We start from the raw sequence: 26778 nt of genomic DNA on the forward strand, positions 1-26778 counted from the left end.
AACTTGGGTGAGGTGTTGCCAGCTGTACGTTGCGGGAGCTTATACTTCCGGGTAAGTTGGTGCGGTCACGTGCATAAAAGGGGCACACTGACCAACTATAAATAGTGGTGATGTTAAAACAGCGGTGAGACGTCACGATCCGCACTAAAAAAGTGGAGTAATTTAACCCTGCAACTGTGGTTTTATTGTCAATTCTTCTAGTGCTTAACTGACAAATTAAATTTCTATATACATATATGCATTGATAATGTGGAGAGCTGGCATTTTCAGACTGTCACGCATTCACCATATTACCAGATATAGCCCATCTACAGCTACAGATCAGATGTTTTTTTCCCCCCTCCGAACTCCCTCGTGACTATTAGCAGTAATCATAACCTTGTGATTACTGTAGCCCCTCTTAATTGGTGAGGAAGGCAGCGTTTCGGTAGAAACTGGTCATGGGGTTCTCACCGGTCTTTGTAGTGGTTGCATCAAGGTCGGCCCATTGTTCCAAGAACTCCTGATGGGTAGAAATCTCAGGCACTCTGCCACACACGTGACGAAGAAGCTGCGCAGCAAGCTCAAAGTCGGTGGGGAAGAGAATATCGAAGTAACCCTGCAGAACCATATGTGTGTTAGTGGTGACCATCTGGTTGTCAAGCACTGTCTGAACCACAGGAGAGTTGTATCCGGAGAACCGTGAAGTGGTGGTCTCGGGCAGATGTGTGAAATCAGAAGACAGCAATCTAGCCTGGGGGAAGTACTTCTTGAGAATATACAGGAACTCGAGGTATCGAGTGGGGATGAACTCGGGGTCAGACAGTTCAGAGTGGAAGGGCCACATGAGGTTTCGGGCCTCTTTGTAAAGCCAAGGGGTAGACAGAGGATGGAAACCGAGTCTGCTATCGGGAGAGTAGTCCTCAAGAGCCTCCGTTCGGATCTGAAGGAAAAGCTTGGTCCATTCGTCGAGCTTCTGAGTATACACCTCGTGGAAGTCTCCATTGGCATCAACCAGAACATGACCCTGGTAGGGCTGCAAAGTTCGGTTATCGTATCGGACGATATCGTGGGCAAAGTTGTCAAAAACTTCGAGGGCGACAAAGAAGCAGGGGTCGTTGACGGGCTCCTTCCAATCAAAAATCGACTTGTTGATGATCTCGACCTTGGACCGATGACCGGTCTCGGACGCCTTGGTGTGCAGAGCACTCTGCTGCTTGTGAGCCAGCTGGTCGGAAATCTCAATGACCTTGTATCGGGTTCGCTCGTATACCTCGGGCTGAGTATCTCGAATATAGTCGAGAATGTTGGTCATGAGCGTACCGTTACCTCCTCCCATTTCGTAGATGATCAGATCCTTGTAGGGGTATAGCGAGAGCTTGTAGTTGACCAGCAAGTATCGTGCCAGAGCCTCTCCGTAGTAAGGCTTGAACAGCTCGGTGGGGGTATGCCACAGCTGTTTCGAGGCGCCCCTCGATGTGAAGTCCTTGTCCTGAGCGGGAAAGGTACCCGAATGGCTCGTATCTTTTGTTTTACCCGTCAAAGTCGGGCTGTTAGCTGCGTATTTGGAGTACTCTCCGGTCCACGTGTTGAGGAAGTCGTCCACATCATTGATATTCGTGTAATCGAACGGTTTGTCGGTGGTGAAAATCTCCACGTTCCGGGAGAAGTAGCCGTAGTAGGGGTTGTAAAGAGAGTCGTCCATGAAGTCCTTGGCGGTCATTCGGACTCCTCTGGGCCGTGAGGAGCTCTTAGACAGCTTCTTGGATGTCATCAGAGGGTACTTGCTGAACGACTCCGCATTGTCCTCCATTCGGTACACGTAAGTCGTGGGTCGCACCGAGTAGTCATGCACAAAGGGCTGTTTCTTGCCGGTCTTGCCAGAATCAGGTGCTGCCGAGGGCTCACCCTTGGGGTTCGGCAGCGACTTTTTGGAGGACGTTCGGGCGAAGATCGAGTAGCTTCGCGCAGCGGGCATCCGCATTCGGCCCAGGCGGGAGGGCAATCGGTTCATTGTCGTTGCTGCTGGGCTGTTTGGCCGGGTTCACCTGCAGTACAAATTATCACCTTTATGCCGGTGTACACTAACGATAAATAGACGTTGGGTGATTTGTTCATGCAGCAGACATGTCGAAAAAAGACTGAAACCGAAGCACTGTAAATACTGTAATTGCATAACCAGATATAGCATCCAAATCCAGCTTAACCGGCAACCGTCTACACCATGAGTTTACCGAAAGTTCGTGAGTACAAGAACAACAAGTGACAGACATACCCACCATGACACTAATACAGACATTCTGGGAGCAGGTTCAATCGGATCTCTGCTGGCGTACAACCTGGCCAAGGCTCAAGTCGTCGCCCCCGTGTTGATGCTGAGAGATGCAGCTCGACAGATGGACTTCAAGAAGCGAGGCTCGTCAGTCTACTTTTGCGGCAATGACACGCCTCTGTCGCAGTTTGGTATTCGCCACAATTACAACACCGAGCCATTGCTGACTGGGGAAGGCATTAAAATCGAGACCATGACTCCAGACCAGATCAAGGAGCCACTGAGTCATATTATCGTCACAACAAAGGCCCAGAGCACACTCAGCGCATTATTCAACTACAGGGACGCTATCGACTGCAACACTGCTATGTTGTTTCTGCAAAACGGAATGGGACTGAAGGAACAAATGGACGCCAAGGTATGGCTGAATGAGGACGATAAACCTCACATATTCTTTGGAGTCACTACACACGGAGCGCACAGATTGCCGTCGCCATTCTACGAGTACAGACACGCCGGCCAGGGTCAGATTGACATGGCTGTGGCTCCTGGAACCTTGTTGGAGGAGAATCCCTTCGAGGAGATTCTGCAGTCCTCACCTACTCTGGGATGCCAGGATACTATGCCATATCCCGAATTGCTGCTGAAACAGAGCCAGAAGTTGGTTGTTAATGCGTGTGTTAACCCTCTCACTGCCCTCATGGACTGCAACAATGGCCAGTTGCTGGATAGCTACGCGACTAGCACCATCATCAATACAGTGGTGTTTGAGTCCAGCATCATTCTCCGAGAATATTTGCTTGATACCATTGGACATCAGATTAACCCTGCTTTGATTTCTTCTGCGCTCAAGCCCCAGAGACTGAATGAGCTCATCAACAAGGTGTTACAGCTGACTCACGATAACTCATCCTCGATGAGAGAAGATGTGCGGAACAATCGAGTCACAGAGATCAGATACATCAACAAGTTTCTTATGGATATGGGTAACAAGTACAAGAAACCCATCACCGCCAACCTCATGCTATACAACCTGGTGAACGCACAGCAGGACTTCAACAAGTTTTAACAGTCTAATTTGTATATATAGATATTGCATGGAATAAAAAGAATGCTACGGTACATGATAACTCGTTAAACACATCATTTATTACTTTTTTTAATCGTTACATCATAAGGTCATTTCTGCTTCTGGTTTAGATCATCACTGTTTAGATCTTTTTCTCTTCTTCAGCACCGAAGGAGGCCTCCTCGGAGGAAGTGGTTCCTGCAAGGGCTTCGATGTCTTCAGAATCATGGTGGACGCCCATGCCATCGTCCATAGACTCGGATTCCGAGTCTCCCTTGATGTGAGGCATAGCATTCTCACCGTCGGTGTTGTTCTGGGCATCATCCATCAGGCTGACATTGACGTCAGGAAGAGTCAGGGTTCCAACGAAGATGAAGGAAGCCACAATAATAGGCGGGTATAGCATTCGTCGGTAGACGTCATTAAAGGCCGTAACAATCATCATTCGCTCTGGTGTCTGCCATTTGTATTTGAGAGCAGCTCCAATGTTGTTTGCAACCAGATGGTTCTGAGCAGGGGTTAGGAAGGGGGCGAAAATGGCCAGCTGTTTGGGGTAGGATTGTCGGTACATAGAGCCGGCAATAGCTTCCCCGATAATGGTTCCAACCGTCATGATGGACAGGTAGATGGCTGTGGAAGAAACCACATTCTTATGGGACACCACAGACTGGAGCATGACAAGCATGGGCATCTGCATCATGCCCGATCCTACACCCTCCACACACTGGGCAACGATAAACTGGCCAAGATGATGGTGAGGTTGTCGGTAGTGGTATGTCAGACCGAGACCAAGCAGGTAGATGGCTGCACCAGCACAAACAACTGGCTTGACCTTGTTTGTGAGCTTTGTGTAGGCAGCTCCCACAAAGGAGGAGACAGTGGAAGCGACAACAAAACATACAGAAGTGTTGGTGGCAGCAGTGACGGACAAGTTCTTACACACCATAAGCCAGGGCATGTAATAGGTTCCGTAAAGGAAGTATGCAATAGAGTAGCAACAGATGAGGAAGCAGCAGGTGAACATGGTTCTGTTCTTGATGATGTAGAAGGGCATGAAGGGGTACTTGGGAACCATTTCCCAGAATGGGAAAACCACCAAGAGAATAGGTCCAATGACAATCATGGCAAGAATGTGTGCCTGGGACCAGGACTTGGGACCCGTAGCAAGTGTGACGGCTAAGAACAAAAGAGTCAGACCTCCAGTGAAGAGAATCAAACCGATGAAGTCAAACTGTCGCATGGTCTCTTTGAAGTTTCGCACCGACTTTCCGTATTCGAGACCCAGCCTTCGGGCCTTGAACTTCAGCCGTAGCATGATACCACAGACAGGAATGGCCACAACTGGCATAACAATGCACCACATTCCGTAACCCCATCTCCAAGTGGAATGCTTGGTGATGGCGTTTGTAATAGGAGCAGCGATCCATGGGGCGAAGAGATACGCAAAGTTGGGAAGCGAAACGAAGAACATTCGGTTCTTAAGGCTTGAAGTGTCTGCCGCGAACACTTGCTCCATGAACTGGATGCCTACTTGGCCCGAGACGTAGAAGATATGAGCGGCAAAATATGTTCCAATGTTCTGACAGGCTGCTAACATGATAAACCCAACTGTGAAGAACACCACAGAAATAACAAGAGCCTCAAATCGACCTAGAACATCTGCAAGTTTGGCGACAGTGGGTCGCGAGGCGGTGTACATGACAGACTTGACAACTGCCAGTGCTGAAAGAAGAGAAAGCTCGTTGAAATGTGAAGTAGCGAAGGTCGAGTAGACGTTAACAGTCTGAGATTCAAGAGCAATGCAAACAGAAACTAACAGGAGTGAACACCATGCAAAGACCAACTCCGTCTTGGAGAAGATTTTGTTCAGGTGCTCCATCTCCTTGACACCGTCAGTGACGTTGGTGTCGTCTTCGTCGTGGGCTCTCTCCACCTGAGGGTTGAATACGACTTGTAGGTAGTGCTTGAAGCTCTGCATTGAATAGCCGGTATGTCGAAAGGAATAGTTTCTGTAGCACTAGCATGCACCACAGGGCGACGAGGTCTTTATCTACCTTGATTCCAACCCTGATCTAATCAATCTCATCGTCTTTTTTTTTCACGCTAAGCTTCGACATTGGGGGTTAACCGTCATGTGCACTTTTTGTTTTCGACTAGGGACCTGTCGGCTTTTCATTTTCTCTCGGCTTTTCATTTCCCACGATCTCCAGGTATACCCGGTTTTCTCACCAAATAAATTTACATTTCCACTAGGCTTGTGGGTTTTTCTCATCAGTGTCCTGCAGCGTTGATGCGTCCTTATATGCGTAGGTTCTAATATCAGGGGCTAGCGAAAGCCAAACTTGGTCGGCGCGCCGGTGAGCAAGGCAAAACAGGAATTTACCACACGCCAAGACCAGGAGGTTGGAGGAACATCAACAAGATTCCTGGTGACATAAAGTTGAAATCTACCAGAGTTGAGAGCAAATCAGGACCGCGTGTGCCTACATAGAGAAATCCTCCAGGCAAATGTGCACAGCAAGCTCGTCACTCACCTCGGTTGTTCAGTCGACACCTTTGGCGGACACAGCCTTCACTGTTGGGTCGCGTGCCGAGATCATCGCGTCCCTTTCTTCCCCCCACACGCCAACAATGGAAATTTAACGCTGAGAAACTTTTGAGACGAAAGAGAAACTACAGGCTTAATTTTGTATTCTGAGCAAAAGAAACGGGCGACACAATGCTCATTGAACCTTGCCTTTGGTAGGAAACGCTGCTCGATCATACTGCGTAAGTGCAACAATGAAAAATACATGTATCATATGTTCATTAGGCTACTTCCGGCTGGTTACGGAGCGCCGTGGCTTTGAGGTGAAGATCTAAGTAGCCCCGACAATTGATGTTAAGTCCGCCAGTAGCGACTGGATAATCTTCAACCGACTCTGATGCAAAATTTCCACACAGGATCGTAGTTTGGCAGAAGACGCAAGAATAGCCTCTGTCTCCTGGGCTGAAGTAGTAAGAATATCCCTCAAGCCTGCCTTCATGGTGTTCTGGAAACGCTGTGTGCCTAGTTTTCCATCCACAAAGAGCTTTAGCAGTCGTGCATTAGCGGGTTCGGCTGACTGGAGAAAGTGGATAGCTGCAAATGCAACCTGGGTACGGAACGATATAGAATCTGGCAACAGGGTGTACTCGCCGTAATAGCCCATCTCCCTGAGAACAGTCTCATGCTGTTTGGTCAAGAAGGTGTTCTCCAATGCATCGCTGATATCGACATCATCCCATGGGTTTTCAGGAACGGTGAAACCGTACTCGCACAAAAGCACTGAGTTTGATCGGGGTCCGTAGCATAAGAAGATTTCTTCGTCCGCCGTATATCCTCTCTGGCCGCAAAGAATCTCAAAGCCAATGGAGCTAGTCTTGAGTTGGCAGTGGGTGGGTCCTGACTCTACCGAGTGATTGATTAGATCAACATACGGAGCCAATGTAATGTTATCAGGCACTTCCTGCGCGTCTTTTTTACCCGTAGTCAACGTAAGATCAAAGTATAGACAACGAGAGTTCACACAGAGCCATGCCCAGAGATAGGCGTCTCTCGGATCCGAGTCGTACTTGGCCACAAACGTCTTGGTCTTGTCGTAGTCTGCCTCGAACGTGTCCAGTGTCTTTTTCAACACCACAATGCCCTCCGGAGTCAGCGAGTCCTGATCCTCCTTGGACCATTGCAATGGCACATCCAGGAAGCCTTCTTTTCTGTCTGGCAACAGCCCCATGAAAGCCTTCCAGTCACTTTTGGACCCTAAGCTCTGCTGGATCACAAGGAATAGAGCTAACACCTGATGGGCCGACATGCTACGGTACTCTGTTTCTGACAGGTGGCCGCCGTCTACCATTGCGTTATGGATCGAAGAGTAATTGAGCAGCTGGCGAAGCTTTAGGTGAATCAGACGCTCATTGGGGTATACACGATCATTTACCACAAGACCTCTTCCTCGGCCAGGGAGTTCTCGGATTTCCAACTTGGGCGAGATATATCCACCGTTGGAGGTGATCCACTCTATTAACTGCACATGGCTGTTTTCCATCGGGTTAATATGTGTGTGTCTTTGGTAATGTGATATCACGATGTTATAAACAAGTATCTGTAGTTCAGTACAACCGCTTGTTTGTTGTCTGCATTATCTGCGAGAAATATTTCCCACATGCTCTATCCAATAAGCTTCCTGGATGAACCCAATCCAACAATGGGGGTTTTATGCTGATGCGAGTAGACGTGACATAGACACCCAGTGGTATGATCTTGTGCAGGGATCTGATTATATCGAGGAGACCTCCGAATGCCTATCATTTATGGCCTCCCATTGAAGCTAGGTTGGCTAACTAGAATGATTGTGGCCTTACCACCAGAGAGCTCTAAGTAACGTGCTCATCTACAATATGATACCGGTACGACTACGCACCGATCTGATTACAGTAGGCTTCGCACAAGCCTACTTGTACCGGTTCTGTACTCGTACTATGAAGGGCTACAGCGAAGAGCTAGCATCTCCTACTTGTAGTATCGTACGCACACGACGTACATGCCATACTCACGGTAAATGCAAAAGCAAAAGCCATTCGCTAAGCGAGATGTGTCCGAGAATAACCATGGACCTGAGCTCCACGTTTTCGGCTATGCTGTAGGTGATATGGTTTACTTTTGTGCTTTCTGCGTCTGACTGTTGGCGCCTCTCATTTATCGGATTTCAGTTCTGTCAGGAAGTACTGTAACGGCCACCCTAAACTGCTTAGACCTGGCCCACCACCAATTCTCGTGCCCTTTAGCTTCAACAACGCCCTTCGTATGCTTGCACGATGAGAGTCCTTCTGCAGGTATATGAGATGGCATTGTGGTTGGAGAAAAGTGAAAGGGGAAACAATTACAAGAACCAACAGGCAAAAGCTGCTGGTCCCCGACAAACACTCTGACCCTCTCTCCATGGCACAAACTTACACCTATCAATGGGAGCCTGCAACTTTAGATTTGTGTTTTGCCGGTTACAGGCCATCTGAGTGAGTAACGTGCAACACGCTCTCTTTCCAGCCCAAAAAGTTATACTCCGCAGCTTAACCCAAACTCCCGGAAGCTTGCGAATATACGGATGAATCTGGAGTCTTGTGGGGCCGTCATAATGGTTGTTTGGAGTGTGTTTTGTATCGATATGATGGGGTTTTCATGAAGATAACGAAAAGAGCCCCTCCAGACAAGTATAACATGCCGTTGAGCTTGTTCAAAACCGTCCCTGATTCTCAACTCTAACTGAGCTTGAAGGCTGAGCTTGGATATGCTTGGATATGTGGGAAGCTGCTGCATTTCGACAACCTGCTCATACTCGAACCAAGAGGGCTGATCGTATCGGAGTCAATACTCGCATATGTGAGAGAGAGACAAATGAGAGAAAAAGCAGCTTGAGCGAGCCCAGATTAGGGTTCCACGGTCTTACCTGAGCGCCAGCTCTACTTGTACCGTACCAGCATAGCTCGTCATTGGACATACAAGGAGAACTCGGATTCATAGACCGTAGGTTGGGTTGCGCAAGCACAAACTCACGTGAGGCTCCAGTTTAGGACGGGGGCTCGTATCTTACATCAAGGCATGAAGAAGAAAATATTCCACTTCAAGCTTCGGTTTGAGCTGGATTTTCCCTGGAGATTTCGTTCCTCATTTCCCCGAGCACATTCTCACCCCCACCCTCTCAGGGGATATTCAACCTTGGCACCAGTCTAAACCGTGAGCTTGTAATTAAGACGACTGTCAGGCACTCACAGGGTCCTGAGTGCCCTGAGATCTGCAGGTTGAGACTGCTCATAACCACTAGGGGACTCAATAGATGGGATGACCAATCCATTGAAGGCGAAACAGGGTCCTTCCCGCAGTGCGATCCTTGCTCTACATGTGCAACCGTTTAAGACCGTTGAACCCTTGTTTTCGGCGATTAAATCCGAGCTTAGGTTCTATTGCCGAGCAGCACCACACAGACTCAGCATATACTTAAAAGAACTGGGACAAGCCCACCTAAGCTCGCAACCTGTGGAAAATCACTAATTTCGAAAACCACACACATCGAATCTTTTCGACACCAGAAATGCAACTAAATTAATCTCCCTGTCTCAGCTCATCTTCAACACACACAATGGACCGTCCAAATGTACCATCACCACCAGCACCCTGGTCCCAACATCAGAGTTTATCTTCAGCAATCTAGCCTCTACCGCTAGCAACAATGTCGCGGCCATTGAATGTGAGAACAGACCCCATGAAGAGACTTCGTTTGTGAATCTCTCGCCTTCCAATCCCCACTCTTTACTAACACAGAATGAAGATGTGAGTTATCGACACTGCGCCTGAGGCAAGGCCACTTGCAGCCGCTCTACGTAAGATCATACCGAGCAACTATACTAACAGACAGTCATTGCTGACTGCCACCTTGGCAGGCGTTACTGCAGGACTTGTCCAGTCCTCTCTAACTTGTGAGTATGAGATGAGTTGATATCGTGAACACCTCCGATGAGCACCCCACTAACTAGACCCCTTCGAGTTCATGAAGACGTCGCTCCAGCTGCGACGAAACCTTCCTGGAGCAGCAGCATGGGTCCCCCCGGACTTTGGAAAGGTTTACTTCACTGGTCTGTCCGCCGTGGCCATTGGAGCCGCTACCAAGGCTGTTGTCCGAGTCTCTACCTTCACGGCCTTCTCCAAGTTCATGGCCGACGAAGACAACAGAACCACTGCTCCCCGAGTGGTCACTGCAGGTCTGCTCACGGGTATTACCGAGAGTTTCATTGTGGTTCCTTTCGAATCCATTAAGACTACAATGATCAACCGAGTCCAGGTTGCCGCAGGCAAACCTGTTGCTGTGCCTCCTACTGAGATAAAGCTTCCGGAGAAACCTGAGACTGCTGCCAAGGGACCTGTTGAGACTGCTCCCGTCACTATCAAGGACAAGAAACGTGTTGCTCGACCTACGGGAACCATCAAGCCTCCCACCGTCCACTATGGCCAGATTGATACCTCAGTCTCCGGACTCCTGGGCAACATCAAGGAGATGTATAAGGACCGAGGCATTCGAGCCTTTGTCCAGGGTTTCTTTCCCACTGTCACCCGACAGGCCGCAAACTCCGCCGTTCGATTCACCACATACTCGGCCCTCAAGCACTGGCTTACTAACCCCGAAGACAGCGAATACGGCCGTCTCAGCGCCGTATGGGGCTTTGGTCTCGGCCTGCTGTCTTCTGGAGCCATGGTCCTCGCCACACAGCCAATTGATGTCGTCAAGACCCGTCTACAGTCCATCCACGGTATCAAGGAGTATCGATCGTCATTGCAGTGTGCCTACAAGATTTTTGTGGAGGAGGGAGTTATGACATTCTGGGCCGGTACTCTGCCTCGGTTCTGCAAGGCCGGTCTTAGTGGTGCCATCATTTTCGGAACCTACGAGAGTGTCAGCAACGTCCTTAACGCTGCCTCTCAGAAGAAGCCTTTCCCCCCTGGAGAGGAATAGACTGTTAGATAGTGTAAATACAATTGATTATAGCATGGAATGCAGATATTGGTTCAGATCGTGACATGACATTATTATATATAATTTGTTTAGGCGGCAATACCGAGCTCCTTGAGGAAAGCATCATTGTTGGGCTCTCGTCCAAGAACCTCCTTGAGACCCTCAATCTCGTCCCGAGATCCACCTCGGTCAAGAATAGCCTTTCTGTAGTCAAGACCACTCTTGGTGCTCATGGGGTCGTCCTTGAACCGAGTGTAGTAGATGTCGGCAGCAAAGACTTCAGACCACAGGTAACCGTAGTAACCAGAGTCATAACCGCCCATAATATGGCCGAAAGTAGAGTAGCCTGCCATGGACTCACCATCGTTCTTGACCAGAGCAATTTCCTCTCGCATGTCGTTCCAGGTCTTGTCCAGATCGGCAGGAGTATCCTTGATACCCTTGTTGTGAAGACCAAAGTCGAACATGGCAAAATGGACCTGTCGCAGGTAGTGCAGGCCGTCACAGACGTGCTTGGTGGCAACCAGAGATTTGATTGTCTCGTCAGACATCTTGGAGCCGTCCTTGTAGTGAGCGGAAAAGTGCTTGATCTGCTCAGGCTCCCAGGTCCAGAACTCGAGCATCTGAGAAGGACACTCGACAAAGTCCCATGAGACTGAGGTACCGTGGAATCGAGACAGTTTGGTGGTGCCCATGAGATCGTGGATACCGTGGCCAAGCTCGTGGAAGAAGGTAGTCACCTCGGAGTGCTTGAGAAGAGAGGGCTTCTCAGCGGTGGGTTTGGTGAAGTTGCAGACCAGAGAGGTGGCGGGATAGGTTCGAGAACCATCCTTCAGGTCGGTGAAACCGGGACCAATGCCAAAATTGGCAGCATGGCCGTACTTGTTGGGTCGAGGGTGCAGATCAAGATAGAACCATCCGACGAAGACAGGCTCAGCAGTGTCGTACTTCCACACAGCGTACTGCTTGACATCCTCATGCCAGGTGGAGGCCTGGTCCTTGGGTGTCTCGACGAACTTGAGAGAGAATAGGTTCTCAAAGAAGGCCAGAGATTTGTCGAGAACATTCTGCAGAGGGAAGTATTCGGCAATCTTCTCCTGGTCGATCTTGAATTGGTCCTCCAGAAGCTTGTTGAGGTAGTATCGGGTCTCCCACACATAAAGGACGTCCTTGTAGTCGGCAGACTTGCCCTGGGCTTCGTAGTCAGCCTTCTTGATAGGCAGCAGCTCAGCAATGTCCTTCTCTCCCTGGGGCTTGATTCGCTCCTTGAGGTCCTCCAGGAAAGGCATGACGTTCTCGTACTTCTTGGCCATTCGGTCCTCAAGCACATAGTCACAGTGGTGTCGGTACCCGAGCAGGTTTGCTAGTTTGGTTCGGATTTCGACGGTCTCCTTGAGAAGAGGAGTGTTGAGGTCCTTGACTCGGTTCTGGTCGCCAAGGAAGGCTTTCTTTCGGACTTCAGGGTTCTTAGCGGATCGCAGCACGGGAAACAAATCGGGGTACTGGAAAGTCATCTTCAGCTTGCCGTCCTCGGTCTTCTCAAAGCCGTCGGTAACGTCCTTGGGGACTCCCTCAAGCTCCTCAGCAGTGAATGCTAGGAAGGACGTGTCGTTAGACAGGTTGTTGGAGAACTTGATGGCAAGCTCTCCCTTTCGCTTGTTGAGAGCCTCGACCTCCTTTCGGGTCTCTTCGGGCAGACCCAGACCGGATCGCACATAGCCCTTGTACATCTTCTCAATAGCTCGGATGTACTCGGGGTCGAGGGTCTTCTTGAGCTCTTCAAGCTGCTTGTGGACAGCCTCAACTCGCTGGAAGACGTCGTGTCGCATAGTGGACTCGACAGAGGCGTCCATGAGAATCTTCTCAGCCTCGGCAGAGGCCTCTCGGAGTTCCTTGTCGGCAGAAACATGCTGGAAGAAGGTCAGCTGGTTTCGGGGCAGAGCTGTGGTGTTTTCGAGCTCCAGCTGGGGCACAATTGTGTTCTCATAGGTGGCCTCCTCGATGGGGATGGCTCCAATCTGGTCATCCAGCTTCTTGAAAGAAGCAGCCATGTCATTGGCGGATTTCTTAACCTCCTCGGGAGTGTACTTCCAGTTGGGGGGCTGCTGGGGAGGTGTGGACATTTTCACGGCGGCGATGACAGAGGCGAGGTCAGGAGGAGTGCTGGTAGTTGCAAGAGTTCGGGAAGCAAACTTGGGGACTCGCGACGTGGTGGTAGTGGTGGGACGAGTACAATTGACCTTTGCGGGGGCTTGAACGGACACTCTAGTGGTTATATACCTGTGTAGAGTTGGTGCGGTTCGAGGTGGCAAATGCGGGGAGTGTCGCAAGATAAGATTCACGCGAGTGCCGTGTCTTAGCATGGTGTGTAAATTTGGGAGGACGGGTCAAGTGTGTTTGGCAGAAGGTCTGTGGCGTGTGGCTTGTGGGCGGCGTTTGAGAGCAAGCCGGCGTAGTGTGTATATACAAGAGGGAGGCTCGGTGTCGGTGGGAATGGACTTTTAGTTGCTCTGAAAGTCGCTGAGACTGGAAAAGATCAAGACTGCGACAACGAACTGTCCACAGTTGGGAGCTGGGATTTGTCGTTGCAATTTTTGAGTCTGATTTGGTTAGGCTTTGTCCACCACAGCATTAATCACCAGCGCCGTGGATAAACAGAGAGCCGTGCATGACTGGAGACATCGATAGGCAGTGTTTGGAAGCCTCGGGATGAGTGAGGTGCTCGGGTTAGTTTGGGTCGTAGGTGGCGTCGGACTCCGGTTTTGATGCTGATTTGAAAGATTATGTTAGTGTTTCTAACGGGTAAGGGTTATGGACGTGGTCAAAAGTGTGAAAATGTGTCTGAGTCATCAGAGACCCTGTTCGTGACGGTACAGTATGTACTGTAGTAGGGACTATCTCAGCAGTCTATAGCCACTTATCGACAGATATATAACTGTAACTACAGTAGAGAACCACCCGCACATTAAGGAAGACAATCGGCCCATCTCATCTGGCACGGCACTCGCTATATGTTCACATGTACTTCATTCATGTGGATACATGGCACCTGCATTACCACTGATAATAATCAATGACCAGATATACCAGACATTCATGATCCAGTGATATCACTTGCTGAACGACACCCTCGTCGTCTGGTTATTGCTCGTTCCTACCACATGTGTCTCAATGATTTACTGCATCGTTCAGGGCGTTCTGTTCGAATGATCCAGTCCATCAACTCAGTCTCATCAAATACACAATATATTAAAAAACGTCATGGCAGAGCTCTGCACTTACAAACACGGTTCTGCACCTCTTTTAGCTCGTCGAACTGGTAGAGCTTAGTACCAGTTCTCGGTGTTGATAAGAACAGTCTTCTCGTCAACATCGTTGTCAGGAACAATCTCTCCAATCTGGTACACCTTCTCGCCAACCTTCTCGAGCAGCTGGGTCACCTCAGCAACCTTCTCCTGCTTGACAACCAGAATCATGCCGATACCCATGTTGAGGGTCTTGGAGATGTCCTCCTTGGGCACATTACCAGCCTTTCCGAGCCACTGGAACACGGGAGGAAGAGGCCAGGTGGAAACGTCAATCTTGGCGGAATAGTTTTCAGGCAGGATTCGAGGAATGTTCTCGACCAGACCTCCACCGGTAATATGGGCCAAAGCAGAAGTCAGCTTGGCGTTAATGACGGGCAGAAGCTGCTTGACGTAGATTCGAGTGGGGGTCAGAAGAGCCTCGCCGAGCGACTTGGACTGGTCCCAAGGGCAGGCGTCAGTGTATGTGAGACCGGCATGCTCAATGATCTTTCGAACCAGAGAGAAACCGTTGGAGTGGACACCGGAGGAGGCGAGACCGAGAATGGCGTCTCCCTTGGCAATCTCGTCCATTCGAGGGAGAACGGCGTCTCGCTCAACAGCACCGATGGAGGTTCCGTTAGCGTCGTAGTCGTTGCCGTAGTAGATGCCAGGCATCTCGGCTGTCTCTCCACCAATGAGAGCACAGCCAGCCTGGATACAGCCGTCAGCAACACCACCAACAAAGGCAGCAGCGGCGTTGACATCGAGCTTTCCGGTAGCGTAGTAGTCGAGGAAGACCAGAGGCTCGGCTCCCTGGACAACCAGATCGTTGACGTTCATGGCAACAAGATCGATACCAACAGTGTCATGCTTGTCGATGGACTGGGCAATCTTGAGCTTGGTTCCAACACCGTCGGTGGCTCCAACCAGTAGAGGGTCTCGGAATCCAGCAGCCTTGAGATCAAAGAGACCTCCGAAGCCGCCAATGACGGAATCGGTTCCGGGTCGAGCGGTGGACTTGACCTTCTCCTTAATTTGCTGAACGAGCTTGTTACCGTTGTCGATGGAGACGCCCGCCTGAGCATAGGTGATTCCTCCAGAGGTCTTCTCAGCGTCTCGGAAGGCCTTGTAAGCAATGTCCTTTCGGTTGTACTTGCCGTTAAACTCAACAGCGTCGGCTCCCTTGTAGGCCTGGGCAACAGCGTCCTTCAGAGTGGGAGCAACAGCGGTAGATGCAATGACTCGACCGCCGGCAGTGATGACCTGGCCATTCTCGGAGGCGGTTCCAGCGTGGAAAATGTAAGTCTGCTCGGGGAGACCACCGACAGTGATAGCGTCGCCCTTCTTGTAGCTCTCGGGGTATCCGCCGGCAGACATGACGACGGTGACGGCGTGCGCATCAGGCTTGACTCGCAGAGTGACGGCATCAAGTCGTCGCTCAACACAGGCAAGCATGACTTCGGCCAGATCGGTATCGTCCGAAAGCAGAGGCAGAATGGTCTGGGTCTCAGGGTCACCGAACCGGACATTGTATTCGAGCACCTTAGGCTTTCCGTCGGGAGTCAGCATGATTCCAGTGAAGAGCATACCGACAAAGGGGATACCGTCTCGTCGCATACCGTCAATGGTGGGCTGGAGAATGGACTCCTTGATCTCCTGGAGAAGAGCAGGGGTACCGATGGGAGCAGGGCAGTAAGCACCCATTCCGCCGGTGTTAAGTCCCTGGTCGCCATCGCCAATTCGCTTGTGGTCCTGGGCGGGGGGCATGTCAACGACAGTGTAACCGTCGGAGAAAGCCAGAATGGAGAGCTCGTCTCCCTCGAGGAACTCCTCGATGACAACCTCGTCACCAGCCTCGCCAAAGGCCTTGTCCTGCATAACCTCCTTGACGGCGGCAATGGCCTCCTCGGTGGAGGTGGGAATGAGCACGCCCTTGCCTGCAGCCAGACCAGAAGCCTTGATTACGACTCGGTGGCCCACCTTCTTGACGTAGTCCACGGCCTTGTTGTAGTCAGTGAAGTTCTCAAACGCGGCGGTGGGGATGTTGTGCTTCTTCATGAAGTCCTTGGAGAAAGTCTTGGAGCCCTCCATGACGGCAGCCTTCTCAGAAGGGCCAAAGACGGGGATACCAACCTTTCGGAAGTGGGTCTCAATTCCCTCGACCAGAGGCTGTTCGGGACCGGGAATGACGAGACCAACATCCTTGGACTGGGCAAACTCGACGAGCTTGGCGAAGTCCTTCTGGGAAGAGCCAATCGCAATGTTCTCGATCTTTCCCTGGGGGTTGTCGGTTCCTCCGTTTCCGGGGGCAACAAAGATTCGCTCCACCAGAGGAGACTGAGCCAGCTTCCATGCAAGGGCGTGCTCTCGGCCACCGTTGCCAACCAGCAGAATTCGAAGGCTCATGATTGTGTGTGGGTGATGTGGGGGGGTGTTGTGGGTGGGGTGGTGAACACTGGACGTTAGTAGAAAGAGCTTTTAGCACGTCGATACCATTTTCGAATTAAAAATATTTTTTAAGCTTCACACTTTGCAACAGACACCCGTTGTCAGTAACTCGGGTCCATAGGCACCAATGGCCATGGGCATGTACGTACACATACTCGGTGTGTTTTTACCCAGATTCGACGCCCTACATTGTAGACCAATTAATGCAAGTCCCTGCCCGGACCTATCCCTACATCGTACCTCATCCCCCCTAATGCCCGCAACAGCACCAGTAGGCATTCTCCACTACTAATTCTGCATAGCTCTGCAGTGTCCCCAGACAGTAAAAATGCTTCACTCACGAATGATGGCCAATAAGTCATACCCAATCCCAAAAGCTTAGTAGTCAAATTTTTGGCACAGAGCAGCCACACATTTTGATCTGACACAAGACTACCCTACTTGTAGCATCCTGGTAAGCGGCTTACACCAAAGATACAAAACCAATCTACACTCTACAGAGCGACCGTGACTCACGTATTGGCTGCACCTGCAATAGATCTCGCGCACACGGTCTACTCGGGTCCCATGCTTCTCGCAGTGGCCCAGGATACATTTCATGCATTTCTGGAGATAGACTTTTACAGTAGCCGTACCAGAGCCATGATCTTACTTATACATGTTCGGGTACCCACGGCATTCGACTGAACCACACTTGTAGCTACAGTACAACGTTTCATCAGTCACCAACTAGAATATCATATTGCTATATACCCCAGAGACGAAAAAAAGGTCAAAAAAAAAGGGTTGGAAAAATATGGCGGAAAGTGGGAAAGATAACCCACAAAAACCGTACACAAAAAACCAAAGGAAGATTGTAATCGCTTTTTTCAGGCTCGCGTTCTTACTGCGACGGCTGCTGGGGCTGGCCATTGTTGAAGCCCTGTGGCGGCTGAGGAGGGAAGCCCTGCTGCTGGTAACCATAGGGAGTAGGGGGCATGTAGCCGCCGGCTCCCTGAGGAGGCATTCCCTGAGGAGGCATTCCCTGAGGGAAGCCCTGAGGAGGAGGGTAGCCGTATCCGGGGCCGGGAATGCCCTGAGGAGGACCCTGGGGAGGTACGGGACCCAGAGAGTGCTGGTTTTGACCGTCCTGTTGCTGCTGCTGGTTCTGGTTCTGCTGGGGCTGGAATTGCTCGTTTCGCTTACTCTCCTTGCCTCGAGGCATATCAGCAATGGGGAAGGGTCGGGGGATGTTCTCGCTGGACTCGGCAACGTAGAGGTTCTTGTCGATCTGGGCAGGGATGGGCTTGATCTCAGTTCCAAGTTCCTGCTCAATCTTGTACAGGTTGTATCGGTCGTTCCAGTTAATGAGGTTGATGGCAATACCGAGATGGCCAAATCGTCCAGATCGACCAATTCGATGGAGATAGGTCTCGGCGTTCTTAGGGAAGTCAAAGTTGATGACCACGTTGACGGCCTGGATATCGATACCTCGGGTAAGCAAATCGGAACAGACGAGGTTTCGGCACGTGCCGTTTCGGAACTCATGGAAGACTCGGTTTCGATGGCTCTGGATCATCTTGGCGTGGGAGTAGTAACATGAGTATCCCAGCTCAGTGATCTTTCGGGCAAGTAGCTCAACTCGCACAGTGGAGTTGCAGAAAATGATGGACTGGTTGATGTCGAGCTTAGAAAAGAGCGTGTTGAGACAATGCAGCTTCTGTTTCTCGTCGACAAAGGCGTAGTACTGCGTGATACCTCTTAGGGTCAGCTCGTCCATCAGGTTGATTTCGTAAGGCTTGTGCAGGTTTCGGTCCATAAAGGCCTTGACAGTCAGAGGGAAGGTGGCGGAGAAGAGCAGGATCTGACGGTCCTCAGGGAAGAAATGGAGCACCTGCTCGATGATGGGTGTGAAGTCCGGCGACAGCAACTTGTCGGCCTCGTCCATAATAAACATGGGCGACTCGCTGAGATCAGCGACGCCCTTTCCTGCTAGATCCAGCACTCGGCCGGGAGTGCCGACCAACACGTGTACCGTGTCTTCCAGACGCATAATGTCGTCTCTGAGGTTGGTGCCACCGGTGGTGACCATGACCTTGATGCCAAGATGCTTGCCTAGGGTCTTGCAAACCTGTGAGGTCTGGAGTGCCAGCTCTCGGGTGGGCACCATGATAAGCGCCTGGATCTTGTTAACTTTGGGGTTGACCTGCTGGAGGGCTGGGATCACAAACGCGGCGGTCTTGCCGGTTCCGTTCTTGGCTCGGGCCAGAATATCTCGGCCTGCGAGGGCAATGGGGATCGCCTCTTCCTGAATGGGCGAGGGGTTTTCGAATCCTGCTTCAAAGATGCCCATGAGCAGCTCTCGTTTGAGGAAAAAGTCCTCGAACCCTGTACCCTTTGTGGCGGTCACATCTTCGGTTTTGTGACGCGTGTCCTTTTTGGGCACGTTTAACGACTCTTTCCACTCAGACATGTTTTTGTGTAAAATGTGGGGTGGTGCGGTGTCGTGGTGCGTGTCGTGGGCAAACGGGAAGTATGGATATCCGGAAACTCAGAAGTAGGGACCTGCGATGGAACAGTGTAGGTGTCAATTGTCGATTAGAAAACTCCAGATATGTTTGTGTTCTGGTGTTCTGTGATGGATGGCAATAAAACAGTTGGCTGTATTGGAGGTAGGGGAGAAAGAAGAGATTGTCGGCTGGTTGTGGGTGTATTGAAAACTTTACTGGGGTGTGGATTCATTGGGAAGGGTAAGTTGGAGTGTCCGTGACCGTGGGGAGGAGGACTCCAGGCCACCTTGACATGGAGAATGTGGTGTTGGTTTGCTACGTAGTTATATAAAGAGGTCCTTTTTTTGTTATCTCTCTTTTCCACGTTTGTCATTTTGCTGGCTCCCTCTGTTTTTTTGCTGTCGTAACCCTTTTCTGTCTCTATCCTCACCTGCACACCTATTACAGCTCGCCACTTACCCGGTTGACGAACTTTGTCTGGGCACGACGGTGGCTTGGAGAGGAGCAGAGCAGAGAATGAGTGAAGATATCACTTGTAGTGTAAACGAGTGAAATGACGAAGATGGGACGATCATCCGCTGGTTTTCCCCCATACACGCGCTTCACCTCAACCTGTAATGGGGCACATATTATGACTGTCTCGTCCAACGTCTGAACAGTCAGATGTATGTAATATTGCTCCCACACACGCAGCCCATTTCCCCCTTCAGCAAAACAGATATACTTCCATTAAATTATCCACGCGAACCTCATCGAAGGTATAGAAAGGTGTACTTGTACGGTACGAGCATGTGTGCTGAACAGATACTTGTAGTCGCAGATACTGTCGGTACAGTGGTCACAGATGCTGTCTCTTCATCAGCTAGCAGAGAGAAGTACATCGCGATACTTGTACGCGCTAGAAATCACCATTTTGTCACCCATCTAAGCTAAAAGTACAAGTGTGATTACTTTAGTATCACTGATCCACATCGACAACAGAACGCTGATACCTCCCACCAAACACATCGAAACACTGCTTCCAGTGTTCCAAGTCTCATACCCAACCATAACGACGGCCCATTTGGACTCTCTCGTCCGGTTCAGGCAGTGCAGTGCAGCTCGAATGTGGGCCAAGGTCACGGCGTCAAGAGTACATACTGTACGTGGGTGGTATTACCTCGGAAATTGCCCTCCCATTTTCAATCAAGGTTAGCTCCAAGTATAAGTATCGTAGTGGCATGAGCTGAGCGATGGCAGAGTAGCTACTGGTGCCGGAACGATACAGATGTGTGTGGACTCTTGTGTTCAGAGATCGTCGTTGCCCCATTTGTCCCGGCCACCTGGCAACTTGCACAAAATAATTAACTCCGATATATATATATCAAGCCACATGCCCCAACCCCCCTACTTGTAGCCTTTTGCACCCACACCCCATCCATCCACAACCACTTCCCCATTCGGCCAAGGTCTGCACCAAGCGCATCGCCAACGCGTAGCGTCTCTCCCAACGTACGGTAAAACCACAACCTTCAACCTGCCAGACAATAGACCGATAAAAACGGTACATTGTCCATCGTGTGAACATGTCTGTCGACCTCAAACCCAAGACGCTGAAGCGCAAAAACTTCAAGAAGCTGTCACTCAACGCCGACGCCGGAGTGGCGCCCCAGGCAACAGCTTCCCCTCCGCCATCACAGCCCTTCACCCTCGACAAACCCACGCTCCAGAGAGCGCCCTCAGCAGGCAACCTGATAAGCCAAATGGCATCGCTGGAGCTGGGCGTGGAGTTCAAAATCGACATCCGGGCTCAGGATCTGCGCACCATACAGGAGCTGGGCGCAGGCAACGGCGGGTCCGTCTCCCGGGTGGAACACATCCCCACTGGTGCCGTCATGGCCAAGAAGGTGATCCATATCGAGGCAAAGGAGGCCGTGCGACGCCAGATTTTGCGGGAGCTGCACATTATGCACGAGTGCGACTCGCCCTACATTGTCTCCTTCTACGGCGCCTTCATCAACGAGTCGTCCGGCGACGTGGTCATGTGCATGGAGTTTATGGACTGCGGCTCACTGGACCGCATCTACAAGAAGGCCGGCCCGCTGACCGAAGAGATTGTCGGCCATATCACCGTGGCCGTCGTCGAGGGCCTAACGTATCTATACAACGAGCACCGCATCGTCCACAGAGACGTCAAGCCGTCCAACATTCTCGTCAACTCCCATGGCCAGATCAAGCTGTGCGACTTTGGAGTGTCTGGCGAGCTCATCAACTCCATCGCAGACACCTTTGTTGGCACCTCAACGTACATGTCACCCGAACGAATCCAGGGAGGAAACTACACTGTCAAGTCCGACGTGTGGTCGCTTGGCATCTCGCTGCTGGAGTTGCTGCTGGGAAAGTTCCCCTTTGACATGGCTAACGGAGCTGTGGGACCCATGGGTATTCTTGATCTGCTGCAGCGAATCGTCAACGAACCTCCGCCAACCCTGCCGGCAGAAGACACCAGGTTCTCGCCCGTGTGCAGACGGTTTGTCGACCGGTGTCTGTATAAGGAGGCCGAGCGTCCTTCCCCTCAGCAGCTCATCAACGATGCCTTTATCATCACGTCTCGGGCCAAGCAGGTTGACATGAAGGCCTGGGCCATGAGCGTGCAGTAGAAGGGTGAAGAGAAGACTCTGAGGAGAGGAGAGAAGCATGTTGTTTGGTGCATAGAGTGGACGTTTCCAAAATAAATCATATAGTAAGCATTGTCATTGATGTTGTTTTGTAAGTGGAATGGTGAGGAGATGGTAGCTCGGGAGGTGGTGGTGGAGAGAAAGCGACTTCTTTTGGAAAGTCTACAAGTCATTACCGAAATGTAGGTCTCCAGACTACAAGCATGTCTGATGTCCGCTGGCCGTGTCGATCAGTCTCGGCGACAGGCATATAGTGGAGGTAGATAAGAGCTTAATGGGGTGTTTTGGTGGAGATGATGGGATTAGTGGGCAGTGGGGCCAGAACAAGAGAAGAGGTTGGTATCGTAGTGACGTAAAGCTGATCGGCGGGAAACTACTGTGTTGTGTGTGTTATACTAATGGGAATAATCCGGCGGCGAGAATAGTGCTTTGCTGGCAGTTATCGTGAACAGGAATGTACAGTGTCTTAGCGGTGTCTCAGGCGCTTACGAAGATTGAATAATGGTCGTAACGTAGTGTCTGAGATGAAAGTGGGCGGTCTGCGTAGCTACTGTATGTTGAGATCGCTCGTGAGTTGCAGTGGGTGACAGTTAGCTTCGATAATTTCCAAGTTACTGGTGGCAACTTGTACGATACTTATATTAAATTGTACCATGTACTTGTACTGTAGCTACAAGAGCGTCAATCAGACGTCCTCAGTCGCTTGGACAGCCACAAGTCAAAGCTTTTACAGCATTATTCGAAGAGTAGATACAACACCAGATCGATATCATACAGTCACATACAATGCCAGCACCAGTATGTAGACGCATCCCCGCACTTGATTCTTTTGGTAGACCTCGGGTCGGCAGGTCTTCACAGTCATAGTCATCTTTCATCAATAATATTAATATGTACATGGCATCAGTCTGAGGGAGGGGCCCTGGAAAGTATTTGTAAACGCACTTGTAAACGCACTTGTAGATCACAGTACCTTAAGCATGAGGAGCCTTAGGAGAGAAAAAGTACCAGGCATTGTAGATGCCAAAGGCTAGCATGGCAAAGCCGAGGCCTCGCACGCCGCCCTGCCAGGCCTGGGTGGCAGCAGGGGGGAGACGTTGGCCAGGCTGCACTCGGAAGGGCATGTTGGATGCAAAGTAGGCACCTCCTCCTGTGAGAACAACGGTCTGGAGGATCTGGCAATGGGTGCACTCATTGGGAGTGAGGTCCCGCGACTCGGGTGGGTTGAATACCTTGAGAATGTTGGAGTTGTTGGACATGGTCAGTGTGCTTGCTGTGTGGTGGTGACAAGTCTGGTGATGGTGCGCCAAGCGTCAAAACTTTGCTGTGGTAGATCTTGGACTTGCTTTAATTATCGTACTTGGTATGCGGAAACTTAATACTTGGGAATTTGGTTGGGAAGAGATGGGATTTTTTAGAGAATAATATTACACACTCTGTGCGGTATACACAGGCAACAGTGCAAACAGCATCCAGACCATGATCGTATAATACGGACTCATCCACCCTTCGCCACTCCCACATTTATGCAACTCTGATGTGTCATTAGTGTCCTGTCAGACCCTTCTAATTACCGTACAATACAATGCTTGTACTCGTACGAACGTCTGACTGGCGCCAAGACTTGTCTGCGCTGTGCAGTATCCAGGTAATATGGACGTTGTGGGGAAGCGTTTGGAGGAGTGGGGTTGAGGTACATCAAACCCCCTTTGACAGGGGACTACTGTAACCCTGACTGGCGCACCTTGCGGCTTTTAACGCGTGAGATCGCTTATACCTGCGAGTTTCTTCTTCGCCCAGGTCTGGGTGGTTCTAGCGAGGTGTAACGGACGCAGTTACAGGTGGTGCTCGTATGTACTATGCATGTCTTCAGATCCATACAACTAGAGCGTTGCCTGAGCTCAACCTGAGGGGTGGAATACAGCACACTGGTTACAGTAGTACAAGTACACGTAGCTTTAATCTGCAACTTCCCAGTTGTACGACCTTTTTTTTTTTTTGACATCGCAACTCCTACAGACTTTGGAAGAGGTTGAGGGGCGGGATCCGAGCCCATCAGTTTTTTTCCAACGGCTGGCTGCCTTTCAACCCCGCACCATGAATACACAGATTCAAGGGTGTGGACGACGTCTATCAGCTGAGTTTTTCCGAATCGTAAAAGATACCCAGCAACTCCTATGCGTCTTACCCCAGGTTACGAATGTACGACTGTACGCACACTGGAGTGTCGTCATTTCAAATGAGAACAAAAGAAGGACGAAAACGAATGTAGAGGTCCTAATATAAGCTCACAAAAAATAATAGAAATAGAAAATTATAATGTGGTATTTATGGTAGCTACTGATGATTAGGCCTACAAGTAGGGCAATTTGCACAAAATAAGGTGCATTATACGTTTCCTGCCAGACACTAACGTTCGCACTAATGTCGGGTTCCCGAGACTACGGGAGCTAAAAAGAACAGGATAGACTGGTGTGAGCGACGCAAAAAAAGGTGGAACTAGGCCTCAGCCGGCAATTGAGACCCCCAATGCGTGTATGCAGCTATTATTGCTGTTGTCTCACATGTATTTCTATTCCCTTTGCTCGAGCCCTTGTTCGCTATGCATAGTGCGGCTGGCGAGTGTGGGGAGAGGCGCATTACCGCAAATAGAGTACTAGGAAGAGAAACAGACAAAGGCCGAAAGGCAAGAGAGCGCATTAAAAGATATCGTTTACCAAATATGGGCTAACTCGCCAAAATGTAAATACACAGGCGTTCTAGCAACGTCTTAGAACAATAGGAACTTGAATCAGATCATTAAAGCTGATCTAAAGGGGGTCTATTCTTTTACCTGCAGTATTCGCACCGTGTATACTCTGCTTCGGCATATGCCCGGCAACCTGGACTCCCACCTTTATTTTCACCCTTAACCTTGGCGTTCATGTAACAGTCGCCGCCATGACAATCGGGGAGGTAACAGTTTCTCGTACAAGGACCCTCCCACGGATAAGGTCTTACCCCCACCATATGTCTGCTTGTCTGCTTTTGTGGCCACGTCCGATTAAGCAGCTTCGTCCCTTGTCTAAGGGCCGTCAATGCATGGATATCGAACTCCTCCAGACAAGGACCAGCTTGGCGATGAATGCATGACTCTTTTGGATCTCTTGGAGCTACGGGTATATAACTGGGACGGTTAACTGGTTAGTTTTCCATCTCCAAGCATCTCGATCCCCATCGACTCTCAACGCTCTCATACACATCTCCTTACGCAACCTCAACACCAACCTGCATCTCAACATCTACTCAACAACCCTGCAACAACCACTTTAAGAAGACCTACATTTCTCCTATCTTCTCTAGAACCCACAATGGACGAAACTAAGGAACTCTCCATTGAACACAAGGAGCTGGCTGAGATTGCCTCCATTACATCTCCTAAAAACATTGGACTCCCCACTGCTGAGGAAAAGTTTCCGAACATCAACAGAAAGAAGCTGCTGCGAAAGATGGACTGGCACCTCATGCCCATGCTCACAATGCTTTATCTCATGTCATTTCTGGACCGAGGAAACATTGGAAATGCACGAATTGAGGGTATTGTTGAGGATCTGGGACTCTCAGGTACCCAGTTCAATTGGTCCATCACCGTCTTCTTCTTCACATACTGTGTGTTTGAAGTGCCCTCCAATATGCTTCTCAAGCGATTCCGTCCATCCATCTACCTTCCCACCATCATGGTTGCCTGGGGCATTGTTATGACTCTTATGGGCATTGTCAAAAACTACGGTGGTCTTCTGGCTTGCCGACTCATTTTGGGAGCTACTGAAGCTGGTCTTTTCCCTGGTGTCGCTTACTATCTGACCATGTGGTACTGCCGAGCTGACATGCAGTACCGACAGGCCATGTTCTTCTCTGCTGCAGGATCAGCTGGAGCCTTCTCTGGTATCCTTGCCTTTGGAATCGGAAAGATGAGAGGAAAGGCTGACCTCAACGGATGGCAGTGGATCTTCATTCTCGAAGGTATCGCAACCGTTGTCGTTGCTATCATTGCGTACTTTTGTCTCTATGACTTCCCTGAGACTGCCAAGTTCCTGACCGAGGAAGAGCGAGAGTACATCCAGTATGCTCTCGAGTATGATGGCTACGATCGAGACCTCGCTCTCAAGGGTGGAGCTCAAAACTCTGACGCTGTTGGACGAGACAACTCCAACAACTCCAAGTTCCTCAAGGCTGCCTTCATGGACCCGCAGTCTTGGATTGGTGCGCTTCTTATGATTCTCATTGTTTCTCCTCTCTACTCCATGTCTTTCTTCAGTCCTATCATTGTCAGGAGTATGGGTCATTCCGCCAGTATTTCGCAGATTCTGTCTGCCCCATTTGGAGCCATTGGAGCCATCACCACTGTCATTCAGGCTTACTTTTCAGACAAGTACAAGAGGCGGTTCCCATTTCTCATGGTCAACTTCTCGCTTGGCATCATTGGATACGCCCTTTGCATCAAATATGGTGTCAATAAACAATGGATCACATACGCAGGTTGTATGATTGTCAACATGGGTCTACAGCCTTCATTCATCTGTCACATTTCCTGGATGTCTGTTAATATTGCTGGCCCTTACAAGAGAGCTATTGCCATGGCTATTGTTATCGGTTTCGGAAACATGGGAGGAGCTATTGCTTCCAATATGTACCGAGCTTCCGACGCCCCTCACTTCAAACAGGGTCATACCATTGCCATCTCCTTTGTTGCCGCCGCCATGGCGGTCACCATCTGTCTGTATCTTGCCTACAACTTCATCAACAAGCGAAAGGCCAAGCGACTGTTGGAGGGCCACTATGACCAGTACACCTCCGAGGAGCTATCTGCCATGGGTGACCGATCTCCTTACTTCATCTACCGAATGTGATTCGGACATAATCAAGTGTATAATAATATCGACTATAATTTTGACCTATTCCCATACTGTAGGCTGTGTGGCAGAAGAAAAGTTTTCGACTGGGCTACTTATAAGACTGGGCTTTCACTCGTACTATTGAAAATTCGAAATCGATTTATAAATTACTTGGTTGTG

The 26778-nt window shown here is 50.2% G+C and overlaps 12 protein-coding genes across 12 annotated transcripts; 4 read left to right on the top strand and 8 right to left on the bottom strand.

Annotated features, from left to right (window-relative positions):
- Positions 1 to 400: 400 nt before the first annotated feature.
- YALI1_F27758g (uncharacterized protein) lies at positions 401 to 1993 on the bottom strand (the record flags this gene model as incomplete). The annotated part of the gene is made up of 1 exon (XM_505683.3): positions 401 to 1993. The coding sequence occupies one exon, from the start codon at positions 1991 to 1993 to the stop codon at positions 401 to 403; it is 1593 nt and encodes a 530-aa protein (XP_505683.2).
- Positions 1994 to 2203: 210 nt separating this feature from the next.
- Positions 2204 to 3320, top strand: YALI1_F27761g (uncharacterized protein; the record flags this gene model as incomplete). Its single annotated transcript, XM_505684.3, has 2 exons — positions 2204 to 2222; positions 2275 to 3320. 2 exons carry the CDS (start codon positions 2204 to 2206, stop codon positions 3318 to 3320), a joined length of 1065 nt encoding a protein of 354 aa, XP_505684.1.
- A 142-nt stretch (positions 3321 to 3462) lies between these two features.
- YALI1_F27791g (uncharacterized protein) lies at positions 3463 to 5298 on the bottom strand (the record flags this gene model as incomplete). Its single annotated transcript, XM_505685.3, has 1 exon — positions 3463 to 5298. One exon carries the CDS (start codon positions 5296 to 5298, stop codon positions 3463 to 3465), a length of 1836 nt encoding a protein of 611 aa, XP_505685.3.
- Positions 5299 to 5846: 548 nt separating this feature from the next.
- Positions 5847 to 6114, bottom strand: YALI1_F27798g (uncharacterized protein; the record flags this gene model as incomplete). The annotated part of the gene is made up of 2 exons (XM_068283451.1): positions 5847 to 5993; positions 6037 to 6114. 2 exons carry the CDS (start codon positions 6112 to 6114, stop codon positions 5847 to 5849), a joined length of 225 nt encoding a protein of 74 aa, XP_068139552.1.
- Positions 6115 to 6178: 64 nt separating this feature from the next.
- On the bottom strand, positions 6179 to 7387 carry YALI1_F27812g (uncharacterized protein; the record flags this gene model as incomplete). Its single annotated transcript, XM_505686.3, has 1 exon — positions 6179 to 7387. The coding sequence occupies one exon, from the start codon at positions 7385 to 7387 to the stop codon at positions 6179 to 6181; it is 1209 nt and encodes a 402-aa protein (XP_505686.3).
- Positions 7388 to 9565: 2178 nt separating this feature from the next.
- On the top strand, positions 9566 to 10843 carry YALI1_F27834g (uncharacterized protein; the record flags this gene model as incomplete). Its single annotated transcript, XM_068283452.1, has 4 exons — positions 9566 to 9583; positions 9658 to 9666; positions 9752 to 9812; positions 9870 to 10843. The coding sequence occupies 4 exons, from the start codon at positions 9566 to 9568 to the stop codon at positions 10841 to 10843; spliced, it is 1062 nt and encodes a 353-aa protein (XP_068139553.1).
- An 89-nt stretch (positions 10844 to 10932) lies between these two features.
- YALI1_F27871g (uncharacterized protein) lies at positions 10933 to 13206 on the bottom strand (the record flags this gene model as incomplete). Its single annotated transcript, XM_505688.3, has 1 exon — positions 10933 to 13206. One exon carries the CDS (start codon positions 13204 to 13206, stop codon positions 10933 to 10935), a length of 2274 nt encoding a protein of 757 aa, XP_505688.2.
- A 963-nt stretch (positions 13207 to 14169) lies between these two features.
- Positions 14170 to 16536, bottom strand: YALI1_F27904g (uncharacterized protein; the record flags this gene model as incomplete). The annotated part of the gene is made up of 1 exon (XM_505689.3): positions 14170 to 16536. One exon carries the CDS (start codon positions 16534 to 16536, stop codon positions 14170 to 14172), a length of 2367 nt encoding a protein of 788 aa, XP_505689.1.
- A 925-nt stretch (positions 16537 to 17461) lies between these two features.
- On the bottom strand, positions 17462 to 19030 carry YALI1_F27929g (uncharacterized protein; the record flags this gene model as incomplete). The annotated part of the gene is made up of 1 exon (XM_505690.2): positions 17462 to 19030. The coding sequence occupies one exon, from the start codon at positions 19028 to 19030 to the stop codon at positions 17462 to 17464; it is 1569 nt and encodes a 522-aa protein (XP_505690.1).
- Positions 19031 to 20632: 1602 nt separating this feature from the next.
- YALI1_F27945g (uncharacterized protein) lies at positions 20633 to 21706 on the top strand (the record flags this gene model as incomplete). Its single annotated transcript, XM_066094363.2, has 1 exon — positions 20633 to 21706. One exon carries the CDS (start codon positions 20633 to 20635, stop codon positions 21704 to 21706), a length of 1074 nt encoding a protein of 357 aa, XP_065950435.1.
- A 992-nt stretch (positions 21707 to 22698) lies between these two features.
- Positions 22699 to 22983, bottom strand: YALI1_F27968g (uncharacterized protein; the record flags this gene model as incomplete). The annotated part of the gene is made up of 1 exon (XM_505693.3): positions 22699 to 22983. The coding sequence occupies one exon, from the start codon at positions 22981 to 22983 to the stop codon at positions 22699 to 22701; it is 285 nt and encodes a 94-aa protein (XP_505693.1).
- Positions 22984 to 25074: 2091 nt separating this feature from the next.
- Positions 25075 to 26613, top strand: YALI1_F27989g (uncharacterized protein; the record flags this gene model as incomplete). Its single annotated transcript, XM_505694.2, has 1 exon — positions 25075 to 26613. The coding sequence occupies one exon, from the start codon at positions 25075 to 25077 to the stop codon at positions 26611 to 26613; it is 1539 nt and encodes a 512-aa protein (XP_505694.1).
- Between the last annotated feature and the right edge of the window lie 165 nt (positions 26614 to 26778).

This window comes from Yarrowia lipolytica, chromosome 1F, assembly GCF_001761485.1.
Source record: "Yarrowia lipolytica chromosome 1F, complete sequence".
Taxonomy (NCBI): domain Eukaryota; kingdom Fungi; phylum Ascomycota; class Dipodascomycetes; order Dipodascales; genus Yarrowia; species Yarrowia lipolytica.